This window comes from Coregonus clupeaformis, unplaced genomic scaffold, assembly GCF_020615455.1.
Source record: "Coregonus clupeaformis isolate EN_2021a unplaced genomic scaffold, ASM2061545v1 scaf0121, whole genome shotgun sequence".
In the NCBI taxonomy this organism is placed as follows: Eukaryota; Metazoa; Chordata; class Actinopteri; order Salmoniformes; family Salmonidae; genus Coregonus; species Coregonus clupeaformis.
The window spans coordinates 527,480-554,162 of record NW_025533576.1 but is presented as its reverse complement, the minus strand read 5'-3'; the positions used below and the strand labels follow the sequence as shown (position 1 = coordinate 554,162).

The 26,683-nt window shown below is 45.2% G+C and overlaps 1 protein-coding gene across 5 annotated transcripts; it reads left to right on the top strand.

Annotated features, from left to right (window-relative positions):
• Positions 1-2,397: 2,397 nt before the first annotated feature.
• On the top strand, positions 2,398-24,495 carry LOC121573379 (sia-alpha-2,3-Gal-beta-1,4-GlcNAc-R:alpha 2,8-sialyltransferase). 5 transcript variants are annotated; one of them, XR_006002033.2, is made up of 6 exons: positions 2,398-2,801; positions 4,011-4,073; positions 5,599-5,721; positions 7,854-8,411; positions 23,052-23,919; positions 24,201-24,495. XR_006002033.2 is itself a non-coding variant. In XM_041885315.2 (6 exons), the coding sequence occupies exons 4-6, from the start codon at positions 5,612-5,614 to the stop codon at positions 23,332-23,334; spliced, it is 951 nt and encodes a 316-aa protein (XP_041741249.1). In that variant the 5' UTR covers positions 2,773-2,801; positions 4,011-4,073; positions 5,301-5,418; positions 5,599-5,611; the 3' UTR covers positions 23,335-24,495. The 5 variants fall into 5 exon arrangements, 4 of the variants coding, with proteins under 4 accessions (XP_041741247.1, XP_041741248.1, XP_041741249.1 ...); XM_041885315.2 differs by adding an exon at positions 5,301-5,418 and having other exon boundaries at positions 2,773-2,801; positions 23,052-24,495; XM_041885313.2 differs by having other exon boundaries at positions 23,052-24,495.
• The last annotated feature ends 2,188 nt before the right edge of the window (positions 24,496-26,683 follow it).

The following is a 26,683-nucleotide window of genomic DNA, read 5'->3' as shown; positions in this document are numbered from 1 at the left end:
GCATTGCTTGGTTTTAGGCTGGGTTTCTGTATAATCACTTTGTGACATCTGCTGATGTAAAAAGGGCTTTATAAATACAATTTGATTGATTGAAGGTTAGGAGTTAGGGTAAAGGTTAGGGTTACGGGAAGGGTTAGCTAACATGCTAAGTAGTAAGTGGTTGCAAAGTTGCCAAAATGCTAAAGTTCACCGTGATGAGATTCCAACACGCAACCTTTGGGTTCCTTGACATTTGCGTTAATACGCCCACCCATCCACCCTGACCAACCACAATCCTTTTTTTTTTTTGCCTAAATAACCTTTTGTCTTATGATATGTTACATACCAAATGTAACATATCATATTAATTTGAGTGTCCCGGATTTACATTTACAGTACTATGGTATGTTTAGTCTATGAGGCTGAAGAAACGCAGCTTAGTGTCATATGGAAAAGCTACACTACATGGCCAAAAGTATGTGGAAACCTGCTCGTCAAATATCTCATTCATGGGCATTAATATGGAGTTGGTCCCCCTTTGCTGCTATAACGGCCTCCACTCTTCTGGGAAGGCTTTCCACTAGATGTTGGAGCATTGCTGCGGGGACTTGCTTCCATTCAGCCACAAGAACATTAGTGAGGTCGGGCACTGATGTTGGGCGATTAGGCCTGGCTCACAGTCTGCGTTCCAATTCATCCCAAAGGTGTTCGATGGGGTTGAGGTCAGGGCTCTGTGCAAACCAGTCAAGTTCTTCCACACCGGTCTCGACAAACCATTTCTGTATGGACCTCGCTTTGTGCACAGGGGCATTGTCATGCTGAAACAGGAAAGGGCCTTACCCAAACTGTTGTCACAAAGTTGGAAGCACAGAATTGTCTAGAATTTCATTGTATGCTGTAGCATTAAGATTTCCCTTCACTGGAACTAAGGGGCCTAGCCCGAACCATGAAAAACAGCCCCAGACCATTATTCCTCCTCCACCAAACTTTCCAGTTGGCACTATGCATTGGGGCAGGTAGCGTTCTCCTGGCATCCGCCAAACCCAGATTTGTCCGTCAGACTGCCAGATGATGAAGCGTGATTCATCACTCCAGAGAACACGTTTCCACTGCTCCAGAGTCCAGTGGCGGCGAGTTTTCCACCACTTCAGCCGACGCTTGTTATTGCGCATGGTGATCTTAGGCTTGTGTGCGGCTGCTCGGCCATGGAAACCCATTTCATGAAGCTCCCGACAAACAGTTATTGTGCTGACATTGCTTCCAGAGGCAATTTGGAACTCAGTAGTGAGTGTTGCAACCGAGGACAGACAATTTTTACGCGCTTCAGAACACGACTGTCCCATTCTGAGCTTGTGTTGCCTACCACTTCGCGGCTGAGCCGTTGTTGCTCCTAGACATTTCCACTTCACAATAACAGCACTTACAGTTGACCGGGGCAGCTCTAGGAGGGCAGAAATTTGACAAACTGACTTGTTGGGAAAGGTAGCATCTTATGACGGTGCCACGTTGAAAGTCACTGAGCTCTTCAGTAAGGCCATTCTACTGCCAATGTTTGTCTGTGGAGATTGCATGACTGTGTGCTCGATTTTATACACCTGTCAGCAACGGGTGTGGCTGAAATAGCCGAATCCACTAATTTGAATGGGTGTCCACATAACTTTGTATATAAAGTGTATTTACAACTATAATGACAGCATACATAACATGCTGATATATTGATACACATGATACCCCTCTGAAAGACTTGGACACCATACAACAAAACAACTTGTGTTCTGGTGTATGGTGTATTGAAGGACAGTTGCAGTCCACTGATGAATAATCCTATTGTAGCCTACATGCCCTTTGACCCATATCACTGAGATAAACATCACAACAGCGTGGAGCACATCTCTAGAAGGCAGTCTAAAATGTCATGCAGGTTTAACAGGACATAATCCATGCGGTTTTGCAAAGAAGCTTAAAAATACGAAGCAGAATCAATGAGTTAACCAGCTAAATTGCCCAAATATTCTGAAACCTACTTTGTGGTATACCCCTCAGACCGAACGCGGTTGTTTATTTAATTGATAGGTTAACTGCTCCTTTAAACATCTGGTAAGGTTCATTATTTAGATTCGAAATGCATGCATCTCCCAGCGCCATTATTAATGCTTGTATCTTTCTTCCCAGCGAGGGAACGGAATGTCACGAGCAGGACTGTTATGTCTAGATGGGATACAGCTTCTGTCAAATTGACGTCAAAAGTTTTTTTTTTTTTTCATTTGAGCTAACCCTAACCCTTTTCCTAACCTGAACTTAATTATCCTAACCTGCCACGTTAATTATCCTAACTTGTTGCGTAAGTTCTCCTAAACCTGCTACGAAAAGTCAATCTTGACAAAAGCTGTATCCCTTCTAGACAAAACTGAGCAGGACCGGTGCACCGGGAGAATGAGAACCGCTCTGAGCCCAGAGATAGAGACATACCTTCAAAACAAGAAACCACCTTCCATTTCAGATGCTGCTTTCAGCTTCTCTCTGACTGTCTCTAGGTATGAAATAAAATAGGGCATGCCAGCGGACCGTGTCCTTCTCCTAAACATGTCGCTTCTCTTCCGCTGAATAGCAACATAGCTGTCCTTGTCGTTGCACAGACGGGAATGTCAACTCCGCAAGATGGTCCGTATAGCGAGCGTCCTGGGGTTGGTGATGTTCAGTGTTGCTCTGCTCATACTCTCGTTGATCAGCTACGTGTCAATAAAGAAAGATTTTCTCTTCACGACCCCCAAATATGCAAGTTCAGGGGGTCCTCGGATGTATATGTTTCATGCCGGATTTCGGTAAGTATTGCAATAACATCATCTCGCAATAGAAACGTGTGCTATGTGCGTAGGCTATAGCCTTCTGAAGTGTACAGTTTTACATTCTTGTAGCATATGCATACATGTTAACGGTCTTTATTTTCACGCAATATATAATGGTGTGTTTGGGTGGAGACTGTTTCTAAAACCAGAGGTTTCATATTAGGGAGGCTTGTGTCAGAGGCTGCTAGCCTACAGTAGGCTACACCACAAACCAAAAGGCCTACACTGTCACAGTAGAAATATGACGACGCCTCAGTCGGTTCTCCCATCATATTCTAAGGTTATATCAATAATCAACATATCCATATTTCCCACGATTATTGAATTACCGGCTGTCACTGTTTTTTTTTTTATTCATCCTGATATCAAGTCGAATATCAGCCAAATGAATGAATACCCCACATACAGCAACAAGCCAGCCCACCCGTCGTAAAATAGAGCAGAACGTAATCCTATCCGGTCATGAGCAAGAAGCACAGCGCATGTTCTAATTATGGTACTGCTGTGAGGTCTTTGCCACAAGGCCCCTGTGTTATGAAGCTCAGCTGGAGAGGTCCTGAACGTCCAGCTGTGATGCAATGGCCACTGGCTGCTGTGTTCTCTGGCTCACTCCAGGGAGCTGTCCTTGGTTTCTGATTTTGGCGGTAGATTCATTTCCACACTGTAATCGTCCCCCCTTTGTTGAATCCAAGTTTCTGTGGAGAGGAGGGGAGGGAACCATTTAGCAAAAGCAAGATTTAAATTCACTTCAGGGGACAGATATCTAGCCATTCCTTCCGGTCCGCCCCTCCCAGTATTTTGTCATCTTTGGGTTATTGTTTTGATGATAATTAGACTACTGTGAAGTGAACCCTCAACATCATAGTTAGGCTACTACATGTATATCTGATTAAATTAAATGGGTTGTGTCCCAACTGGCACTTTTATTCCATACATAGGCTGCGTGCGTTTACACAGGCAGACCAAATCTGATCTTTTCCCCAATTATTGGCAAAAGAGCTGATCTGATTGGTCAAAAGACCAATTAGCGGAAAAATAATCAGAAATGGTCTGCCTGTGTAAAGACCAGAGCCCAAAAGACCCCATATAGAGAATAAGGTACCATTTGGAATGCAACCATACTGTACATGTAAAAGTACTCCCTGACACCCCAGTACCATAACTCTCCATGTTTTATCCCCACAGCCACGGTCCAATCCCTTCACAAGTACGATACCATCAGGACATCATCCAACCAATTGACATCAGGTAGCCTAATGGTGAAACAAGCTAATATAACCATTTAGACTGCCAGTGTAGGCTACACAGCGTGTTCGCACCAAATGCCACCCTATTCCCTATATAGTGCACTGCTTTTGACCAGGGCCCATAGGGCACTGGTCAAAAGTAGTGCACTATATAGGGAATAGGGTGCCATTTGGGACACAGTAGGCAGTGCATGATGCTATCCTCCCATAGGGCGGCAGGTAGCTTAGTGGGTAAGAGCGTTGTGCCAGTAACCGAAAGGTCGCTGGTTCTAATCCCCGAGCCGACTAGGTGAAAAATCTGTCGATGTGCCCTTAAGCAAGGCACTTGACCCTAATTGCTCCTGTAAGTCGCTCTGGATAAGAGCGTCTGCTAAATGACTAAAATGTAAATGTAAATGTAAAATGAATAATTGCAGTGCTTGCTAGCCAGCTAGCCTACATGCTAATACTATTGCTTAGTGTGTCAGCGTGGTGCACATGCCATTCTCAACCTAGCAGCCAAACCTTTTCACACTACTAACCCAAACCGAGCCAAGCCGAGCTGTACTGGACTGGGCTGGTTACGCATCCACCATTGTCGTCAGAACCATGCTGGAAAGGACAATGTCCAAGCCAGCCCAGTACGGTTCGGGTCAGCCCAGTACGGTTCGGGTCAGCACGATAGTGTATAATTGTGATATTGTACTGCATTGTTGAGGAGAGTTAGCAAGTAAGCATTTCACTGTAGCGTTTACACCTGTATCCTGTGCACGTGACCAATAAACTTTGATTTGATTTGAATCAGGCAATAGTGTCCCATTGCCTGGGTCTAATACTGCAATGGAATGGAATGGCAGCTATTGTAGCTACCGCTTTAAAACGGGAAACATAACAACATAACAATTTCCTACTTTTTTTAGGAAATTGAGTGACAGGAGCTGTGGAACAAGGAGGAGGGTGGAGAGGGTGGAGGAGAGGAGGGTGGTGAGGGTGGAGGAGAGGAGGGTGGAGGAGAGGAGGGTGGAGGAGAGGAGGGTGGAGGAGAGGAGGGTGGAGGAGAGGAGGGGTGGAGGAGAGGAGGGTGGAGGAGAGGAGGGTGGAGGAGAGGAGGGTGGTGAGGGTGGAGGAGAGGAGGGTGGAGGACAGGGTGTTGGATGCTGATCAGGCCCTGCTTTTACCTGCTTCCTGCCTCCAAATAACATAATTTTTACCAAAACAGGTGTCCGCTTTGTTATTGTTTGAAACGCAGATTGCCCCTTTAATAGATTCCTGCCTCCCAGTAACATCAGAACCAACTAGGCCGGCTTCCCTTCCCTCTCTAATGGACACAACACACTGTTTTTGTGGTCGTCTCTGTCAAAAAGGAGGTTGGTTCTTCTTACACTAAATAGACAAACTAAATCCAAAGTATTCCTTTACTTAGCGACTTTTGAATGTATTGTTTTTTCTGGCTTGCAGCACTGCAGCAGCGGAAAATACTTAGGCACAGAAATGTTATGGTCAAAGCCTTCTCCAGTGTGTATCAATGTGTTTGCCTCTGTCCACAGGTCTCAGCTGGCCATGAAGTACCTGGACCCGGCCTTCACCCCTCTGACCAATGCCCTGAATGAGGGCCTCCAGGAGAACACCTCCAAATGGCGCTATAACAGAACGGCTTTCACAGAACAGAGGTGAAGTAGCCTATAGGATACATCTGGGTCCTATTCATTAAGCACTAAGTGTAAAATGTTTTACAACAGAAAGCAGTGTTGTTATTGGGCACATTCAGGTAGTGACCTTCCTTTTTAAAAACGTTTTTTGGGGGCCTAATGAACATGACCCAGGCCAGGCTCATCGAAGCACATTAACTTTAGACCAGGCTTTGTCTCTGGTATTATTAAAATGATAGAAGCAGATTTGGTTCTGGGTGCTGAGATTAGACCAGGCCCTAAGCTATGGAGGGTTTGGGAGGGAATGTTGTTTAGGAGTGTTTAGGAATGGTTTTAGGAGGGAATGTTGTTTAGGAGTGTTTAGGAATGGTTTTAGGAGGGAATGTTGTTTAGGAGTGTTTAGGAATGGTTTTAGGAGGGAATGTTGTTTAGGAGTGTTTAGGAATGGTTTTAGGATGGAATGTTGTTTAGGAGTGTTTAGGAATGGTTTTAGGAGGGAATGTTGTTTAGGAGTGTTTAGGAATGGTTTTAGGAGGGAATGTTGTTTAGGAGTGTTTAGGAATGGTTTTAGGAGGGAATGTTGTTTAGGAGTGTTTAGGAATGGTTTTAGGAGGGAATGTTGTTTAGGAGTGTTTAGGAATAGTTTTAGGAGGGAATGTTGTTTAGGAGTGTTTAGGAATGGTTTTAGGAGGGAATGTTGTTTAGGAGTGTTTAGGAATAGTTTTAGGAGGGAATGTTGTTTAGGAGTGTTTAGGAATGGTTTTAGGATGGAATGTTGCTAATGTATTACTAGATCGTAAAGAGAGTTAGCAAGTTCCATGCATACAGGATTCAGTAAGACCCTCCATAGGTCACCAGGCATAAGTTTATTTTGGGGGTTCTAGTGTGGGGGAGTGGGGCACTACCACTGGTGGGGGAGAATGCTGGCACAGACAACATGGACAGTTCTTAAAGGTGCACTATGCAGAAATCGCTCCGCCATTTCCTGGTTGCTAAACTTGTAGTAGTTCGACTACTTTCAGTTTATGTGACAAAACAAGCGGCCATTGTGTACAGAATCATTGTACCATCTAAACCGCTGTGAAATATATTTTCCTTAACCACAAATATTGTATTTTCAGCTGTTTGAAGCTGGTGGACAACACCAAAAGTAAAAGACGCAAAAACAAAACTTAAGAACGGGAAGCATAGAAATAGCGCACATAGAACAGATCTACTGCTTCTTAGACTTGCTTTGAATGAGAATGACAGATCTATAAGTCACATTTATATGTGAATTTGGTGGGGTCGTCCAAAAATGTACATATTGCAGCTTTAATCCTTAAGAGTTGATTGATGCACCTGTGCGTCAATCTAATTAACATAATACAAAGATCCCCATCAAAAATCCGTCTGTTTAAGCTAGAGATATGTTTTTTTTGTATGGGTTGCATTTCAATCCACCGCATCCGCCGACGTCGTCCTTCCGCATCTGCGGTGGGAAGTGGCAGAGCTACAGCGCAGGAGACATCCCGAAAAATTGGTCTTCTCATGAAAACGTCTGTAGCATCCGATACGGTCTGCAAACTCCGAACCGTTTGGGCTAAAAAACTAATATGGAAAGGGGAGACTCTTACGAAGCCGATGGTGTTCCCCGTTTTGCTTTATGACCCCTACAAGTGTAACGGGACTCATTTGAAGGTAACCTGGTACTGGCTTAAAAAAATTAATGGAAGTATGGAAGCAGTTTTGTGCCAACAAAAAAAGGGGGTTAAATGTGTCAAAAAATAAATATATATTTCCTGAGCTTTCGTATATCTCGCATAAACTTTAAAAACCTGATTCCTTATGATTTCTTTTTTGACTGTCTGTTTTGCCATTTATGAATGTGTTAGTCAATGCATTTCTATAGGCTAAAGTAGTAAAGACCAAATTCAATATTTTATCAAATAATTGTTTTATATATATTTTGTTATACCTACAGGGGTCCTACAATTATAAATCAAATAGCTAAATGATCCATGGTATGACCATCTTAAAACAATTCCATATGTTAGCTTAGTAGACCCCTATGGGCCCTGATCAAAATAAGTGCACTACATAGGAAATAGGGTGCTATTTGGGACACACAGCCTAACATTTCCCCACCTGTCTGATCTCCCCATATCTTCCAGAAAAGAGATCTCTCAGCACATCGACATCGCCCACAACTTCACCCTGACCCGGAGCAGCGTGCGCGTGGGTCAGCTGATGCATTACGACTACTCCAGCCACAAGTACGTCTTCTCCGTCGGAGAGAACTTCAAGTCCCTGCTCCCCGAGGCCTCCCCCATCGTCAACAGGCACTACAACGTGTGCGCCGTGGTGGGCAACAGCGGCATCCTCACAGGGAGTCGCTGCGGCCCCGAGATCGAGAAGTTTGACTTTGTCTTCCGTTGCAACTTCGCTCCCACCGAGATCTTCCGCCGGGACGTGGGGCGGAGGACCAACCTCACGACCTTTAACCCCAGCATCCTGGAGAAGTACTACAACAATCTGCTGACCATCCAGGACAGGAACAACTTCTTCCTGAGTCTCAAGAAGCTGGACAGGGCCATACTCTGGATCCCTGCCTTCTTCTTCCATACCTCGGCCACGGTGACCAGGACCCTGGTGGACTTCTTTGTGGAGCACAGAGGACAGCTGAAGGTTCAGCTAGCGTGGCCTGGCAACATCATGCAGTACGTCAACCGGTAAGACTGTACACACCTGACTGATTGGTTTATTGATACATTTATTGATTTGTTGATTGATTGATTTGTTGATTGATTGATTTGTTGATTGAGTGATTGATTTATTGGTTGATTGATTGATTGATTTTGTTTTGTCATTCAAGAGGAAACGCTTAACACCTCAAAATTACATATACACACAAGTCACATAGAATCACAACTGGACACACCTAGCATAGCATTGGACACACCTAGCATAGCATTGGACACACCTAGCATAGCATTGGACACACCTAGCATAGCACTGGACACACCTAGCATAGCATTGGACACACCTAGCATAGCATTGGACACACCTAGCATAGCATTGGACACACCTAGCATAGCACTGGACACACCTAGCATAGCACTGGACACACCTAGCATAGCACTGGACACACCTAGCATAGCACTGGACACACCTAGCATAGCACTGGACACACCTAGCATAGCACTGGACACACCTAGCATAGCATTGGACACACCTAGCATAGCATTGGACACACCTAGCATAGCACTGGACACACCTAGCATAGCACTGGACACACCTAGCATAGCACTGGACACACCTAGCATAGCACTGGACACACCTAGCATAGCACTGGACACACCTAGCATAGCACTGGACACACCTAGCATAGCACTGGACACACCTAGCATAGCATTGGACACACCTAGCATAGCATTGGACACACCTAGCATAGCACTGGACACACCTAGCATAGCATTGGACACACCTAGCATAGCATTGGACACACCTAGCATAGCACTGGACACACCTAGCATAGCACTGGACACACCTAGCATAGCACTGGACACACCTAGCATAGCACTGGACACACCTAGCATAGCATTGGACACACCTAGCATAGCACTGGACACACCTAGCATAGCACTGGACACACCTAGCATAGCATTGGACACACCTAGCATAGCATTGGACACACCTAGCATAGCACTGGACACACCTAGCATAGCACTGGACACACCTAGCATAGCACTGGACACACCTAGCATAGCACTGTACACACCTAGCATAGCACTGGACACACCTAGCATAGCACTGGACACACCTAGCATAGCACTGGACACACCTAGCATAGCACTGGACACACCTAGCATAGCATTGGACACACCTAGCATAGCATTGGACACACCTAGCATAGCACTGGACACACCTAGCATAGCACTGGACACACCTAGCATAGCACTGGACACACCTAGCATAGCACTGGACACACCTAACTTAGCATTGAACCAGAGGAGGCTAGTGGGAGGACGGGCTCATTGTAATGGCTGGAATGGAATAAATGGAACGGTATCAAACGCATCAAACATACGGAAACCACATGTTTGACTCCGTTGCATTTATTTTATTTCACCCCATTACAATTAGCCCGTCCTCCTACAGCTTCTCCCACCAGCCTCCTCTGCATTGGACACACCCAACATAGCATTTTGACTTTTGTATGTTCTTCTCAGAAATAGATTATTAAGATTTTCTTGCAACATTGTACAATTTGTCTTTATGTTATGCACACAATCCATTATTTTTACCATAACCTCTCCACCAGTAACTGACATGAAATGTAGTAATACCCTAAGGAAAGAACAGCTATCATTGACCAACACTATGCATATATTACCTAGGTCTTCTCGTCTACTCTAAATGGATAAGCAGCATATTGAGGTTTCCACCTCATTTTCCAAAGCTTTGAAAACACGGAAGCCAAATGCGGAAACTATGGCTACAACTTCCTCCGCGCTCGTGCAGTATCATAATTAATATGCGCGCCGCTAGAAATCCCCGCATTAGCATGTTTCTGTTAGCTGATACATCCTGAAAAAAATATATACCATATTACTGGCCTGCTAATGTGCCTGGACCTTGTAGGGGATAAACTGCAGAGAAAAACCCCATAACTGATCGAAATGGTTGCCCAATCAGGCAGGCTAGATGCAGTTGAAAATGCCAGGCTTTTGAGCGGTTATTCAAATGACAGGCTATTCACTGCAGTTTACAGCCTATTCATGGGTTGCATGTTTCGTCACAATATTGTTTTGAACGTTTGTTTTGAACTGATGCCCAACTGAGCGTTCTACTCAATGCATCATCAATGAGCGCTGATGAAGATGTAATCAAAAGTGCATTACAATGGCTTGGAAATACAATGACATTCAAAAGGAGGCAAATAATTACTAGGAAAAGCTTTTGTCATCATTTTGATGTCCCTAGGTTGACTTTAGATGCAGTATAACGCTAAAATAGAGGGGAGGCCACCAGGAAATTAGCTAGCTAACGTTAGCATTGCTAGCTATTTTTGACGAACTTTACTAGCTAATGACAACATTGCCATCTGTCTAAAGTAAATTTGACGACATGATAATGCTGGCAATGTTGTTTCCTACTAAATATCTGGCTACTTTAGCAATTTCATTGTATTTCCAGGCACTATAGTGTAATTTATACGAAACAGTAGTTAGCCTCCATCCAGATTGACTGGGTTTATCACCACTTTAGGGCACCACTATGGCATGACGCGACCGAGTGATGGAGGTGCAACCTATGAATACTAGAGTTTTGTACTCACTTGAAAACAATGGCATTCTTCCTTACATTGTGTTGTTGTAGCCTAGGTCGGATACATTTCTTGTCCCTAAAAAACTGAAACAATAGGGTAGCTTTTTAAGCTGGTAATCAGGGACTGCGAGAGAGCACTCAGCGCAGCCTCGGGAGCACACATAATGTAGGCTACCTATGATTTCGTTATCTGATACTTTTTTTTTGTTCGCTGTGTAAATTCACTGGATATATTCACATTGACTTTATGAATTATGGGCTAGTATGCATACGCTTCTAACTTAGGGTATAGCTCGAGCCTGTCTGTCTTTGTTCTGTTGCGCAATTACGCACCTGGCCTCTCCGCTGCCACGGCAACAAAACATTGTTGGACACTTATTTTGACTGATTTTCTTTAGTCTACTAACAGCCTATTGGATGAGAGATACACGCTTGCTCTTCCGTGCAGAGTGTAAAATACACAATCGCCGAATACAACAGGTGTAGTAGACCTTACAGTGAAATGCTTACTTACAAGCCCTTAACCATCAATGCCGTTTTTAAGAAAGAATACCAAAAAAAATTTCACAAAAAAATACAATATAAAATAATACGAAATAAAAGTAACAAATAGTTAAAGAGCAGCAGCAGAAATAACAATAGCGAGGCTATATACAGGGGGTACCGGTACCGAGTCAATGTGCGGGGGCACTGGTTAGTCGAGGACAATATTTATGGACAATAATTGTGTACTCACTTGATAATAATTGTTGTGCTAGCCCAGGTATAATAATGTTATTGTTTAAAAACGTAGGTCTAATAAATAGTGGTGCTGTAAAAACGTGTAGCTGGAGCAGTCTGAGTAGTTGGCGTCTGAGCCGTCACCCGCTAGTGACTGAATCCCTGATATACCTGGTTCTGACTCACTGCAGGCTGTTCGGCAAGAACTTCTCAGTCCAGGACGTTTATAGTATTCACCACTACCACACTATAGTATTCACACTCAGAAATCTGTACCTGTGGTTCTATAAGGGAATGGAGACATATAAACATATTAACTATAGTAATGCAGCAATACAACAGGATCTGTACATAGCCTGGTAGAATGGCATTACATACACACATCATGACGTGTATAAACTCCTTGCTATAGAGAGAGATAACTAATTATTCTGAAGGCACGATTTATAGCCCTCTCTGTCTTATCTGATCTATGTCTGGATGTAGATCTTATCTGATCTGTGTCTGGTGCCACAGAGTCATACATCTTACTGAGGACAGTCTGAAACTTCTAGAATCAAATCAAATCAAATTTTCTTTGTCACATGCGCAAAATACAACAGGTGTAGACCTTACAGTGAAATGCTTACTTACAAGCCCTTAACCAACAATGCAGTTTTAAGAAAAATAAGTGTTAAGTAAAAAATCGATTAAAGAGCAGCAGTAAAATAACAGTGGTGAGGCTATATACAGGGGGGTACCGGTACAGAGTCAATGTGCGGGGGCACAGGTTAGTTGAGGTAATTGAGGTAATATGTACATGTGGGTAGAGGTAAAGTGACTATGCATAGATAATAAACAGAGTAGCAGCAGCGTAAAAGAGGGGTTGGGGGGAGGGGGGGGGGAGCTGTTAAGAAGCCTTTTGGACCTAGACTTGGTGCTCCGGTACCGCTTGCCGTGCGGTAGCAGAGAGAAGAGTCTATGACTAGGGTGGCTGGAGTCTTTGACAATTTTGAGGGCCTTCCTCTGACACCGCCTGGTATAGAGGTCCTGGATGGCAGGAAGCTTGGCCCCAGTGATGTACTGGGCCGTACGCACTACCCTCTGTAGTGCCTTGCGGTCGGAGGCCGAGCAGTTGCCATACCAGGCAGTGATGCAACCAGTCAGGATGCTCTCGATGGTGCAACTGTAGAACTTTTTGAAGATCTGAGGACCCATGCCAAATCTTTTCAGTCTCCTGAGGGGGAATAGGCTTTGTCGTGCCCTCTTCACGACTGTCTTGGTGTGTTTGGACCATGAAAGTTTGTTGGTGATGTGGACACCAAGGAACTTGAAGCTCTCAACCTGCTCCACTACAGCCCCGTCGATGAGAATGGGGGCGTGTTCGGTCCTCCTTTTCCTGTAGTCCACAATCATCTCCTTTGTCTTGGTCACGTTGAGGGAGAGGTTGTTATCCTGGCACCACACGGCCAGGTCTCTGACCTCCTCCCTATAGGCTGTCTCATCGTTGTCGGTGATCAGGCCTACCACTGTTGTGTCGTCAGCTAACTTAATGATGGTGTTGAAGTCGTTCCTGGCCATGCAGTCATGGGTGAACAGGGAGTACAGGAGGGGACTGAGCACGCACACCTGAGGGGCCCCCGTGTTGAGGATTAGCGTGGCAGATGTGTTGTTTCCTACCCTTACCACCTGTGGGCGGCCCGTCAGGAAGTCCAGGATCCAGTTGCAGAGGGAGGTGTTTAGTCCCAGGGTCCTTAGCTTAGTGATGAACTTTGAGGGCACTATGGTGTTGAACGCTGAACTGTAGTCAATGAATAGCATTCTCACTTAGGTGTTCCCTTTGTCCAGGTGGGAAAGGGAAGTGTGGAGTGCAAAAGAGATTGCATCATCTGTGGATCTGTTGTGGTGGTATGCAAATCGGAGTGGGTCTAGGGTTTCTGGGAAAATGGTGTTGATGTGAGCCATGACCAGCCTTTCAAAGCACTTCATGGCTACAGATGTGAGTGCTACGGGTCTGTAGTCATTTAGGCAGGTTACCTTAGTGTTCTTGGGCACAGGGACTATGGTGGTCTGCTTGAAACATGTTGGTATTACAGACTCAGTCAGGGACAGGTTGAAAATGTCAGTGAAGACACTTGCAAGTTGGTCAGCGCATGCTCGGAGTACACGTCCTGGTAATCCGTCTGGCCCTGCGGCCTTGTGAATGTTGACCTGTTTAAAGGTCTTACTCACATCGGCTACGGAGAGCATGATCACACAGTCGTCCAGAACAGCTGATGCTCTCATGCATGCTTCAGTGTTGCTTGCCTCGAAGCGAGCATAGAAGTAATTTAGCTCGTCTGGTAGGCTTGTGTCACTGGGCAGCTCGCGTCTGTGCTTCCCTTTGTAGTATTAAAAAGTTTGCAAGCCATGCCACATCCGACTAGCGTCAGAGCCGGTGTAGTACGATTCAATCTTAGTCCTGTGTTGACGCTTTGCCTGTTTGATGGTTCGTCGGAAGGCATAGCAATATTTTTCTTATAAGCGTCCGGGTTAGAGTCCCACTCCTTGAAAGCAACAGCTCTACCCTTTAGCTCAGTGCAGATGTTGCCTGTAATCCATGGCTTCTGGTTGGGGTATGTACGTACGGTCACTGTGGGGACAACGTCATCGATGCACTTATTGATGAAGCCAGTGACTGATGTGGTGTACTCCTCAATGCCATCGGAAGAATCCCGGAACATATTCCAGTCTGTGCTAGTAAAACAGTCCTGTAGCTTAGCATCTGCGTCATCTGACCACTTCTTTATTGACTGAGTCACTGGTGCTTCCTGCTTTAGATTTAGCTTGTAAGCAGGAATCAGAAGGATATAATTATGGTCAGATTTGCCAAATGGAGGGCGAGGGGGAGCTTTGTACGCGTCTCTGTGTATGGAGTAAAGGTGGTCTAGAGTTTTTTTCCCTCTGGTTGCACATTTAACATGCTGGTAGAAATGAGGTAAAAACGGATGTACGTTTCCCTGCATTAAAGTCCCTGGCCACTAGGAGCGCCGCCTCTGGATGAGCGTTTTCCTGTTTGCTTATGTACCCAAGAAAGCAAAGGTAACTGAACTAAATGACTATCGCCCTGTAGCACTCACCTCTGTCATCATGAAGTGCTTTGAGAGACTAGTCAAGGATCATATCTTACCTGTCACCCTAGACCCACTTCAATTTGCTTACCGTCCCAATAGATCCACAGACGATGCAATCGCCATCACACTGCACACTGCCCTATCCCATCTGGACAAGAGGAATACCTATGTAAGAATGCTGCTCATTGACTATAGTTCAGCATTCAACACCATAGTACCCTCCAAGCTCATCATTAAGCTCAAGGCCCTGGGTCTGAACCCCGTACTGTGCAACTGGGTCCTGGACTTCCTGACGGGCCACCCCCAGGTGGTGAAGGTAGGAAACAACATCTACACTTCGCTGATCCTCAACAGTGGGTCCCCACAAGGGTGCGTGCTCAGACCCTTCCTGTACTCCCTGTTCACCCATGACTGCGTGGCCAAGTACGCCTCCAACTCAATCATTTGTTTGCAGATGACACAACAGTAGTAGGCTTGATTACCAACAATGACGAGACAGCCTACAGAGAAGAGGTGAGGGCTCTGGGAGTGTGGTGTCATGAAAATAACTTCTCACTCAACATCAACAAAACAAAGGAGATGATCGTGGACTTCAGGAAACAGCAGAGGGTGCACCCCCCTATCCACATCGACGGGACCGCAGTGTAGAAGGTAGAAAGCTTTAAGTTCCTTGGCGTACACATCACCGACAAACTGAAATGGTCCACCCACGCAGACAGTGTGGTGAAGAAGGCGCAACAGAGCCTCTTCAACCTCAGGAGGCTGAAGAAATTCGGCTTGGCACCTAAAACCCTCACAAATGTTTACAGATGCACAATTGAGAGCATCCTGTCGGGCTGTATCACCACCTGGTATGGCAACTGCACCGCCCACAACCACAGGGCTCTCCATAGGGTGGTGCGGTCTGCCGAACGCATTAACGGGGGAAAACTACCCGCCCTCCAAGACACCTACAGCACCCGATGTCACAGGAAGGCCAAAAAGATCATCAAGGACATCAACCACCCGAGCCACTGCCTGTTCACCCCGCTATCATCCAGAAGGCGAGGTCAGTACAGGTGCATCAAAGCTGGGACCGAGAGAATGAAAACCAGCTTCTATCTCAAGGCCATCAGACTGTTAAATAGCCATCACTAGCACATTAGAGGCTGCTGCTGCCTATTGAAATCACTGGCCACTTTAAGAAATGGAACACTAGTCACTTTAATAATGTTTACATATCTTGCACTACTCATCTCATATGTATATACTGTATTCTATTCTATAATATTATACTGCATCTTAGTCCATGCTGCTCTGTCATTGCTTGTCCATATATGTATATATTCTTAAATTCCATTCCTTACTAGTTTTGTGTGTATTGGGTATATGTTGTGAAATTGTTAGATATTACCTGTTAGATATTAGTGCACTGTCGGAGCTAGAAGCACAAGCATTTCGCTACACCCGCTATAACATCTGCTAAACACGTGTATGTGACAAATAAAATTAGATTTGGTTTATGGCCTTATACAGCTCATTGAGTGCGGTCTTAGTGCCAGCTTCGGTTTGTGGTGGTAAATAGACAGCTTCGAAAATTATAGATGAAAACTCTCTTGGGTAAATAGTGTGGTCTACAGCTTATCATGAGATGCTCTACCTCAGGCGAGCAAAACCTCGAGACTTCCTTAATATTAGATTTCGTGCACCAGCTGTTTACAAATATTCACAGACCGCCACCCCTTGTCTTACCGGAGGCTGCTGTTCTATCTTGCCAATGCAGCGTATATCCCGCCAGCTGTATGTTATCCATGTCGTCGTTCAGCCACAACTCGGTGAAACACAAGATATTACAGTTTTTAATGTCCCGTTGGTAGGATATTCGTGATCGTAGTTCATCTATTTTGTTATCCAATGATTGTACGTTGGCTAATAGGACTGATGGTAGAGGCAGATTACCCACTCGCTGTCGGATCCTTACAAGGCACCCCGACCTACGTCCCCGATATCTCCGTCTCTTTCTCCTGCGAATGACGGGGATTTGGGCCTTGTCGGGTGTCTGAAGTAAATCCTTCGCGTCCGACTCGTTAAAGAAAAAATCTTCGTCCAGTACGAAGTGAGTAATCGCTGTCCTGATATCCAGAAGCTCTTTTCGGTCATAAGAGACGGTGGCAGAAACATTATGTACAAAATATGTTACAAACAACGCGAAAAAACACACACAATAGCACAATTGGTTAGCCATCTCCTCCGGTGCCATTTATAGCCATATGGTTTAACAGAACTATGAAAGAATTAGCGGTGAAGTGCGCATATAGCCTATAGGAATTAACCATCTCTAAACAATCATGCATTCAATGCAATATAAACAACGTGCAAATGGAGTATCTGAAATATTCAAGCTGCAGCAGTACTGTACACCTACAGATGTAACAAGGTAATTAGACCTGAAGGTAATCGCTTACAGTCAATCATCATAATGTAGGTAACGTAAACCTCCCGACAATAAACCCCACAACTCACTTCTTGGATGCATGCACAATCTTCCTAAAATAAACAGTCAAACTTGGTCGCTAACCAGAACTTGCTAATGGGACTGTGGGGAAAGTCATGTGCACAGGCGTTGCCTTTTTTTTTACAGTCTGGCCATACTAGAGGGGCAGCTGATAGCCCGTGTCACTTCAGAGAACCATGGGGGGCCAGGGGGGGGTGCACAATGTTGTGGGAACAGTGTCGAACTCAGCTGGTGCAGGGCCACTGGGGCCCTTCCATGGGCGCTGAGTACAATGCCGGAATGCTGGCTACAGCTGAAGGAGGTATCTCGACCTACTGCGGCGGAGGAATGTGGCACGCCTGCCACAACTGTCTTTGGCAGCTCACTGAGGTTGGTGACTCTTTCACCACTGCTCCCATAGTGGAACAGGCGGGGACCCCTGGGTGAAGCTCGTCAAGGATCCGGAGGCAGTGCCCGGCTGGGCCCCAGAGACTAGGTCAGGCGGTTCCCCAGGTGCGAGGGCCGGAGGGTCCCCAGGTCAAGGAACGGTGGATCCCCAGGTCAGGGGGCTGAGGGCCTAGCAGGGCAGGAAACCCAGGCCCTGACAGGGCAGGGGACTTGGAACCTACTACTAAGACTGAGGACTGCAAGCCAGGTATGGTCATTGTGGCCGCAGGCTGGGACTTGACTGAGGCAGGCTGAACTTCGAAGACAGGACGGGGCTGACACCACCAGGCCGTGGAGGGAGAGGCCCCAACAACTGGGCTGTACTTGACATCTGCAGTAGCTGTAAACCCCACAACTCACTTCTTGGACACGTTGCACAATCTTCCTAAAATAAACACAGTCAACTTGGTCGCTAACCAGAACTTGCGTTTTCTTCTTCCGGGCGACTAAAAGTACTGACCTGGAGTGGGAGGGGTCAGAGTACAAATGTGCATTCGGGCACGCTGATTGGTGGAAACCAGGAGGCAGTGATAGACAGCTGAGAAGGGGAGAAATCACACCAATAGTGTGCAACTGCAGCCTCCAATTCGGGGCGGTCCTGCGTTTCCCTCGAGGATCCCATTGGTTCCTCCTTCATGAACCACCGCCCTCCCCCTCGAGGATCCCATTGGTTCCTCCTTCATGAACACCCCCCCCCTCCCCTCGAGGATCCCATTGGTTTCTCCTTCATGAACATCTTCATGCTTGTGACACTTTTGAATGTGGGTCAAAAGGGAAATGAAAGTATTATCTGAGCCGTTAGACGGTGTCTGTTGCTCCAGTCTGTCGAACACCTGCCCTCGCCATCGTTAACAGAACTGAGGGAAAACTGTGCCCGACAGGCGGAGGCGAAGGACACCGTCTACCGGTCGCTCCCGCCTCCCTCTAGCATAGCAGGCGGGAGGCTGGGGCGACACCGTGTGTTAGCTAACTAGCATGCTAACATTATCACAACAGAACCATCCTACTAGTAGGTCTAGCTAACATTATTATCACAACAGAACTAGCCTAGGTCTAGCTAACGTTAGAGACCTTGAATTAAATCAATATAAAATTACACTTATACACTTACATTTATACTTGTTTACTTGACTTTTATGCTCTATAAATTGAGTCCTTCAAATAATTGACTCTGGCACGTTTGCCACCGGCGCACTGCAGTAGGGAAGTAAAGAGGAAGTGAATCCATCACTTCCGTTGTTTGGCTGTTGTCTAACATTCCAAATGAAGTGGATAGTATATATTTTACCTTTATTTAACTAGGCAAGTCAGTTAAGAACAAATTCTTATTTACAATGACGGCCTACACCGGCCAAACCCGGACGACGCTGGGCCAATTGTGCGCCGCCCTATGGGACTCCCAATCACGTCCGGTTGTGTTAGAGCCTGGAATCGAACCAGGGGGTCTGTAGTGACGCCTCAAGCACTGAGATGCAGTGCCTTAGACCGCTGCGCCACTCGGGAGCCCATATGATATGGAGAGAGAGGGATTTAGAACGGGAAGCTGCCTGCTTGTAAGGAGATATCTGTCTGTGAATGGGTCTGGTACAGAGTTCTGTCTGTGAATGGGTCTGGTACAGAGTTCTGTCTGTGAATGGGTCTGGTACAGAGTTCTGTCTGTGAATGGGTCTGGTACAGAGTTCTGTCTGTGAATGGGTCTGGTACAGAGATAGACATATGAAGAGGGGCTTAATTTACCCCTGGCTTGCTGTTGCTTCTAGAAGAGACTGGAGATGAGTCCCAAATGGCACCCTATTCCCTATATAGTGCACTACCAGAGCCCTGTGGGCCTTTGTCAAAAGTAGTGTGCTAGAAAGTGAATAGGGTGCTATTTGGGATTCAGACTGGTTGTACTGTAATCTCCCTCAATCCCATTAAAGTAACCTTCTCGCACAGAATTACTCCATTTTAACAAGCTCAGTCCGCATTAAGACGACAGTGTCTATTGTGTCCATTGTTGAGGGGCCAATTTTATTTTGTGATAAAGCATCAATCGTTTTTAATTGGTTTTCAACTTAATACTGCAGCATGTACAGCACTCACACACACACACACACACACACACACACACACACACACACACACACACACACACGCAAACACAAACACACACACACACACACATAAACACATACACACACACGCACACACACACACACATAAACACACACACACACACACACATAAACACATACACACACACATAAACATATACACATAAACACAAACACACACACACACACACATAAACACACACACACATACATACACACATAAACACACACACACACACACAATCATAAACACACACACACACACATAAGCACACACACACACACACATGAACACACACACACACACACACATAAACACACACACACACACATAAACACACACACACATTGTCATGGCTTAACCTATGTAATCGTTTCACTGTGTTCCTAACCATACTATATAACCATGCCTGTTCACTTGGTGTAGATACTGGAATCTTCTTCTTCTTCTTCTGTGTTCCTAACCGTCCTAACAGTAACCGTCCTAACAGTAACCGTCCTAACAGTAACCGTCGTAACAGTAACCGTCCTAACAGTAACCGTCCTAACAGTAACCATCCTAACAGTAACCGTCCTAACAGTAACCATCCTAACAGTAACCATTCCAACAGTAACCGTCCTAACAGTAACCATGCTAACAGTAACCATCCTAACAGTAACCATCCTAACAGTAACCGTCCTAACAGTAACCGTCCTAACAGTAACCGTCCTAACAGTAACCGTCCTAACAGTAACCGTCCTAACAGTAACCGTCCTAACAGTAACCGTCCTAACAGTAACCATCCTAACAGTAACCATTCCAACAGTAACCGTCCTAACAGTAACCATGCTAACAGTAACCATCCTAACAGTAACCATCCTAACAGTAACCGTCCTAACAGTAACCGTCCTAACAGTAACCGTCCTAACAGTAACCGTCCTAACAGTAACCATGCTAACAGTAACCATCCTAACAGTAACCATCCTAACAGTAACTCGGTCCTAACAGTAACCCGTCCTAACAGTAACCATCCTAACAGTAACCGGGCCTCTAACAGTAACCGGTCCTAACAGTAACCGGTCCTAACAGTAACCGTCGTAACAGTAACCGTCCTAACAGTAACCGTCCTAACAGTAACCGTCGTAACAGTAACCATCCTAACAGTAACCATCCTAACAGTAACCATCCTAACAGTAACCATCCTAACAGTAACCGTCCTAACAGTAACCGTCCTAACAGTAACCGTCCTAACAGTAACCGTCCTAACAGTAACCGTCGTAACAGTAACCGTCCTAACAGTAACCATCCTAACAGTAACCGTCCTAACAGTAACCGTCCTAACAGTAACCGTCCTAACAGTAACCATGCTAACAGTAACCATCCTAACAGTAACCGTCCTAACAGTGTAACCGTCCTAACAGTAACCGTCCTAACAGTAACCGTCCTAACAGTAACCGTCCTAACAGTAACCGTCCTAACAGTAACCGTCGTAACAGTAACCGTCGTAACAGTAACCGTCCTAACAGTAACCGTCCTAACAGTAACCGTCCTAACAGTAACCGTCCTAACAGTAACCGTCCTAACAGTAACCGTCCTAACAGTAACCGTCGTAACAGTAACCATCCTAACAGTAACCGTCCTAACAGTAACCGTCCTAACAGTAACCGTCCTAACAGTAACCGTCCTAACAGTAACCGTGCTAACAGTAACCATCCTAACAGTAACCATGCTAACAGTAACCATCCTAACAGTAACCATGCTAACAGTAACCGTCCTAACAGTAACCGTCCTAACATTAACCGTCCTAACAGTAACCGTCCTAACAGTAACCATCCTAACAGTAACCATGCTAACAGTAACCGTCCTAACAGTAACCATCCTAACGTTAACCGTCCTAACAGTAACCGTCCTAACAGTAACCGTCCTAACATTAACCGTCCTAACAGTAACCGTCCTAACAGTAACCGTCCTAACAGTAACCGTCCTAACAGTAACCGTCCTAACAGTAACCATGCTAACAGTAACCATCCTAACAGTAACCGTCCTAACAGTAACCGTCCTAACAGTAACCATCCTAACAGTAACCATCCTAACAGTAACCGTCCTAACAGTAACCGTCCTAACAGTAACCGTCCTAACAGTAACCGTCCTAACAGTAACCGTCCTAACAGTAACCGTCCTAACATTAACCATCCTAACAGTAACCGTCCTAACAGTAACCGTCCTAACAGTAACCGTCCTAACAGTAACCATGCTAACAGTAACCATCCTAACAGTAACCATGCTAACAGTAACCATCCTAACGTTAACCGTCCTAACAGTAACCATCCTAACAGTAACCATCCTAACAGTAACCATCCTAACAGTAACCGTCCTAACAGTAACCATCCTAACAGTAACCGTCCTAACAGTAACCGTCCTAACAGTAACCATCCTAACAGTAACCGTCCTAACAGTAACCATCCTAACAGTAACCATCCTAACAGTAACCGTCCTAACAGTAACCGTCCTAACAGTAACCGTCCTAACATTAACCATCCTAACAGTAACCGTCCTAACAGTAACCGTCCTAACAGTAACCGTCCTAACAGTAACCATCCTAACATTAACCATTCTAACAGTAACCGTCCTAACAGTAACCATTCTAACAGTAACCATCCTATAACCACGTCTGTCTGTTAATCATGTCTACAGTTAACCCTGTCTGTCTGTTAACCCTGTCTGTCTGTTGGTGTCAGTTAGATAATGGAACACCAGACAGTAACCATTCCAACAGTAACCATTCCAACAGTAACCATTCCAACAGTAACCATTCCAACAGTAACCATTCTAAAAGTAACCATTCCAACAGTAACCATTCCAACAGTAACCATTCCAACAGTAACCATTCTAAAAGTAACCATTCCAACAGTAACCATTCCAACAGTAACCATTCCAACAGTAACCATTCCAACAATAACCATTCCAACAGTAACCATTCCAACAGTAACCATTCCAACAGTAACCATTCCAACAGTAACCATTCCAACAGTAACCATTCCAACAGTAACCATTCTAAAAGTAACCATTCCAACAGTAACCATTCCAACAGTAACCATTCCAACAGTAACCATTCCAACAGTAACCATTCCAACAGTAACCATTCCAACAGTAACCATTCCAACAGTAACCATTCCAACAGTAACCATTCTAAAAGTAACCAATTCTAACCCTGTCTGTCTGTTGGTGTCTGTTAGATACTGGAAGACCAAGCAGCTGTCACCGAAGCGTCTGAGCACGGGGATCCTCATGTACACTCTGGCCTCATCCATGTGTGAGGAGATCCACCTGTACGGCTTCTGGCCCTTTGGCTGGGACCCCAACACGGGCAAGGAGCTGCCCTACCACTACTACGACAAGAAGGGTACCAAGTTCACCACCAAGTGGCAGGAGTCCCACCAGCTGCCAGCAGAGTTCAAACTACTCTATAAGATGCACACGGAGGGACTTATCAAACTAACGCTCTCACATTGTGCCTAGACCTGACTGGACTGGACCAAACCAGACTGGACCGGACCGACCTGGACCAGACTTGACCGGACCGACCTGGACCAGACTGGCATGGACTAGATCAGACCAAAAGGCCAATTCTGGCATGATGTCATTTTCTGGTTGTGAACTGGTTTTCTGGTTGAGAAGACGTTAAGTAACCAGATTACAACCAATTGTTCGCTGTTACTGTACAGACAGGTATACATGTATTTTTAATGACGACATCAAGAAGTCATGAGAAAGACGTTATATTTTGCTTGTTATCTGGTCAGATAACCAGATCACAACTATATAAAGACGTATTTTTCTGGTTGTAAAAATACGTTAGCATAACGTCATTATACAATCAGTGTACAGTACGACCTGACCATGACATCACTGCAACCTGTTTTGCCTGCTGCGATGGGCCAGTGAGATTCTCACTATCTGGCTGCCCAAGATGGCTGCCCAAGATGGCTGCCCAAGATGGCTGCCCAAGATGGCTGCCCAAGATGGCTGCCCAAGATGGCTGCCCATGTTGTTGCCTGCTAGTGCTACGCTTTGTGACAGCTATACTAGAGCAGCTAAGACACAGTAAATCAGCCTTTATCTCTAACCTGAGCTCATCATTCTTTATCAGAGCTCTGGTTTATATATGGCACAATAGAAATGACAGAAATACATTGAGATTATATACTGTTTGTGCAGGTGCAGCCAGTTATATTCTAACAAAGTGGTTATGGTGATTATTTACGTCAGGTCTTTTTCTCAGGAGATTTAAGTTGCTGTGTTTTTTTTGTTGTTGTAGGCTTTTTAAGAATTCGAACAATGTTAACAAAGTATCACTGCTGAATAATGGAACTTTCATTTAACAGGGCACGAGAAATGCAGGTACAGTAAACCCAAGACCCCTACAGAAGCCTTTGGGAGTGTTGCTGAGGTGTAGATGGAGTTAGAATTGCACATTGCTACGCGTTTATGTACTGTGACTGTTCAGATATATATTATTCTGTGTGTATTACAGTAACTTCTGCGTAGTCCTACTGTATATGGCGCTATGACTGAGAATGAATAGACTTCAATACAAGAATGGGATGAAACACTGTATATACAGCAGTATGTGGACACCCCTTCAAATTAGTGTATTCGGCTATTTCAGCCACACACGTTGCTGACAGGTGTAGAAAATCTAGCACACAGCCATGCAATCTCCATAGACAAACACTGGCAGTAGAATGGCCCGTACTGAAGAGCTCAGTGACTTTCAACATGGCACCGTCCTAGGTCATAATACACTTCAACATGGCACCGTCCTAGGTCATAATAGACTTCAACATGGCACCGTCCTAGGTCATAATAGACTTCAACATGGCACCGTCCTAGGTCATAATAGACTTCAACATGGCACCGTCCTAAGTCATAATAGACTTCAACACGGCACCGTCCTAGGTCATAATAGACTTCAACATGGCACCGTCCTAGGTCATAATAGACTTCAACACGGCACCGTCCTAGGTCATAATAGACTTCAACATGGCACCGTCCTAGGTCATAATAGACTTCAACAAGGCACCGTCCTAGGTCATAATAGACTTCAACACGGCACCGTCCTAGGTCATAATAGACTTCAACATGGCACCGTCCTAGGTCATAATAGACTTCAACATGGCACCGTCCTAGGTCATAATAGACTTCAACATGGCACCGTCCTAGGTCATAATAGACTTCAACACGGCACCGTCCTAGGTCATAATAGACTTCAACATGGCACCGTCCTAGGTCATAATAGACTTCAACACGGCACCGTCCTAGGTCATAATAGACTTCAACATGGCACCGTCCTAGGTCATAATAGACTTCAACATGGCACCGTCCTAGGTCATAGTAGACTTCAACACGGCACCGTCCCTAGGGTCATAATAGACTTCAACACGGCACCGTCCTAGGTCATAATAGACTTCAACACGGCACCGTCCTAGGTCATAATAGACTTCAACACGGCACCGTCCTAGGTCATAATAGACTTCAACATGGCACCGTCCTAGGTCATAATAGACTTCAACACGGCACCGTCCTAGGTCATAATAGACTTCAACATGGCACCGTCCTAGGTCATAATAGACTTCAACATGGCACCGTCCTAGGTCATAATAGACTTCAACATGGCACCGTCCTAGGTCATAATAGACTTCAACACGGCACCGTCCTAGGTCATAATAGACTTCAACATGGCACCGTCCTAGGTCATAATAGACTTCAACACGGCACCGTCCTAGGTCATAATAGACTTCAACACGGCACCGTCCTAGGTCATAATAGACTTCAACACGGCACCGTCCTAGGTCATAATAGACTTCAACACGGCACCGTCCTAGGTCATAATAGACTTCAACACGGCACCGTCCTAGGTCATAATAGACTTCAACACGGCACCGTCCTAGGTCATAATAGACTTCAACATGGCACCGTCCTAGGTCATAATAGACTTCAACACGAGAACGGGATGATAGCTACATATGTGATTTATTTGCATGTTCAGGCAACCAATTGAAGCCCATCAATAGAACCCCTGTGGTTGTAGAACTAGATATTACTATAGATTAGACTGGTCCACCTATTCAGTGCCATATATTTAAAATGTATTTAATATACACTGAGTGTACAAAACACTAGGAACACCATCCTAATATTGAGCTGCACCCCCCTTTTGCCCTCAGAACAGCCTCAATTCGTCGGGGCGTGGACTCTACAAAGGTGTCGACAGCGTTCCACAGGAATGCTGGCCCATGTTGACTCCAATGCTTCTCACATTTGTGTCAAGTTGGCTGGATGTCCTTTGGGTGGTGGAGCATTCTTGATACACAAAGGAAACTGTTGAGAGTGAAAAACCCAGCAGCGTTGCAGTTCTTGACACACTCAAACCGGTGAGCCTGGCACCTACTACCATACCCCGTTCAAAGGCACTTCAATCTTTTGTCTTGCCCATTCACCCCACTGAATGGCACACTTAAACAATCCATATCTCAAGTGTCTCATGGCTTAAAAATCCTTCTTTAACCTGTCTCCTCCCCTTCAGCTACACTGATTTGAAGTGGATTTAACAAGTGACATCAATAAGGGATCATAGCATTCACCTGGATTCACCTGGTCAGTCTATATCAAATCAAATCAAATTTTATTTGCCACATGCGCCGAATACAACAGGTGTAGACATTACATTGAAATGCTTACTTACAAGCCCTTAACCAACAATGCAGTTTTTTAAAGAAAAATGTAAAATAAAAAAGTGTTAATTAAGAAAAATACAAAATAAAAGTAAATAGCTAAATAACAGCAGTAAAATAAAATAGCAGGAGGC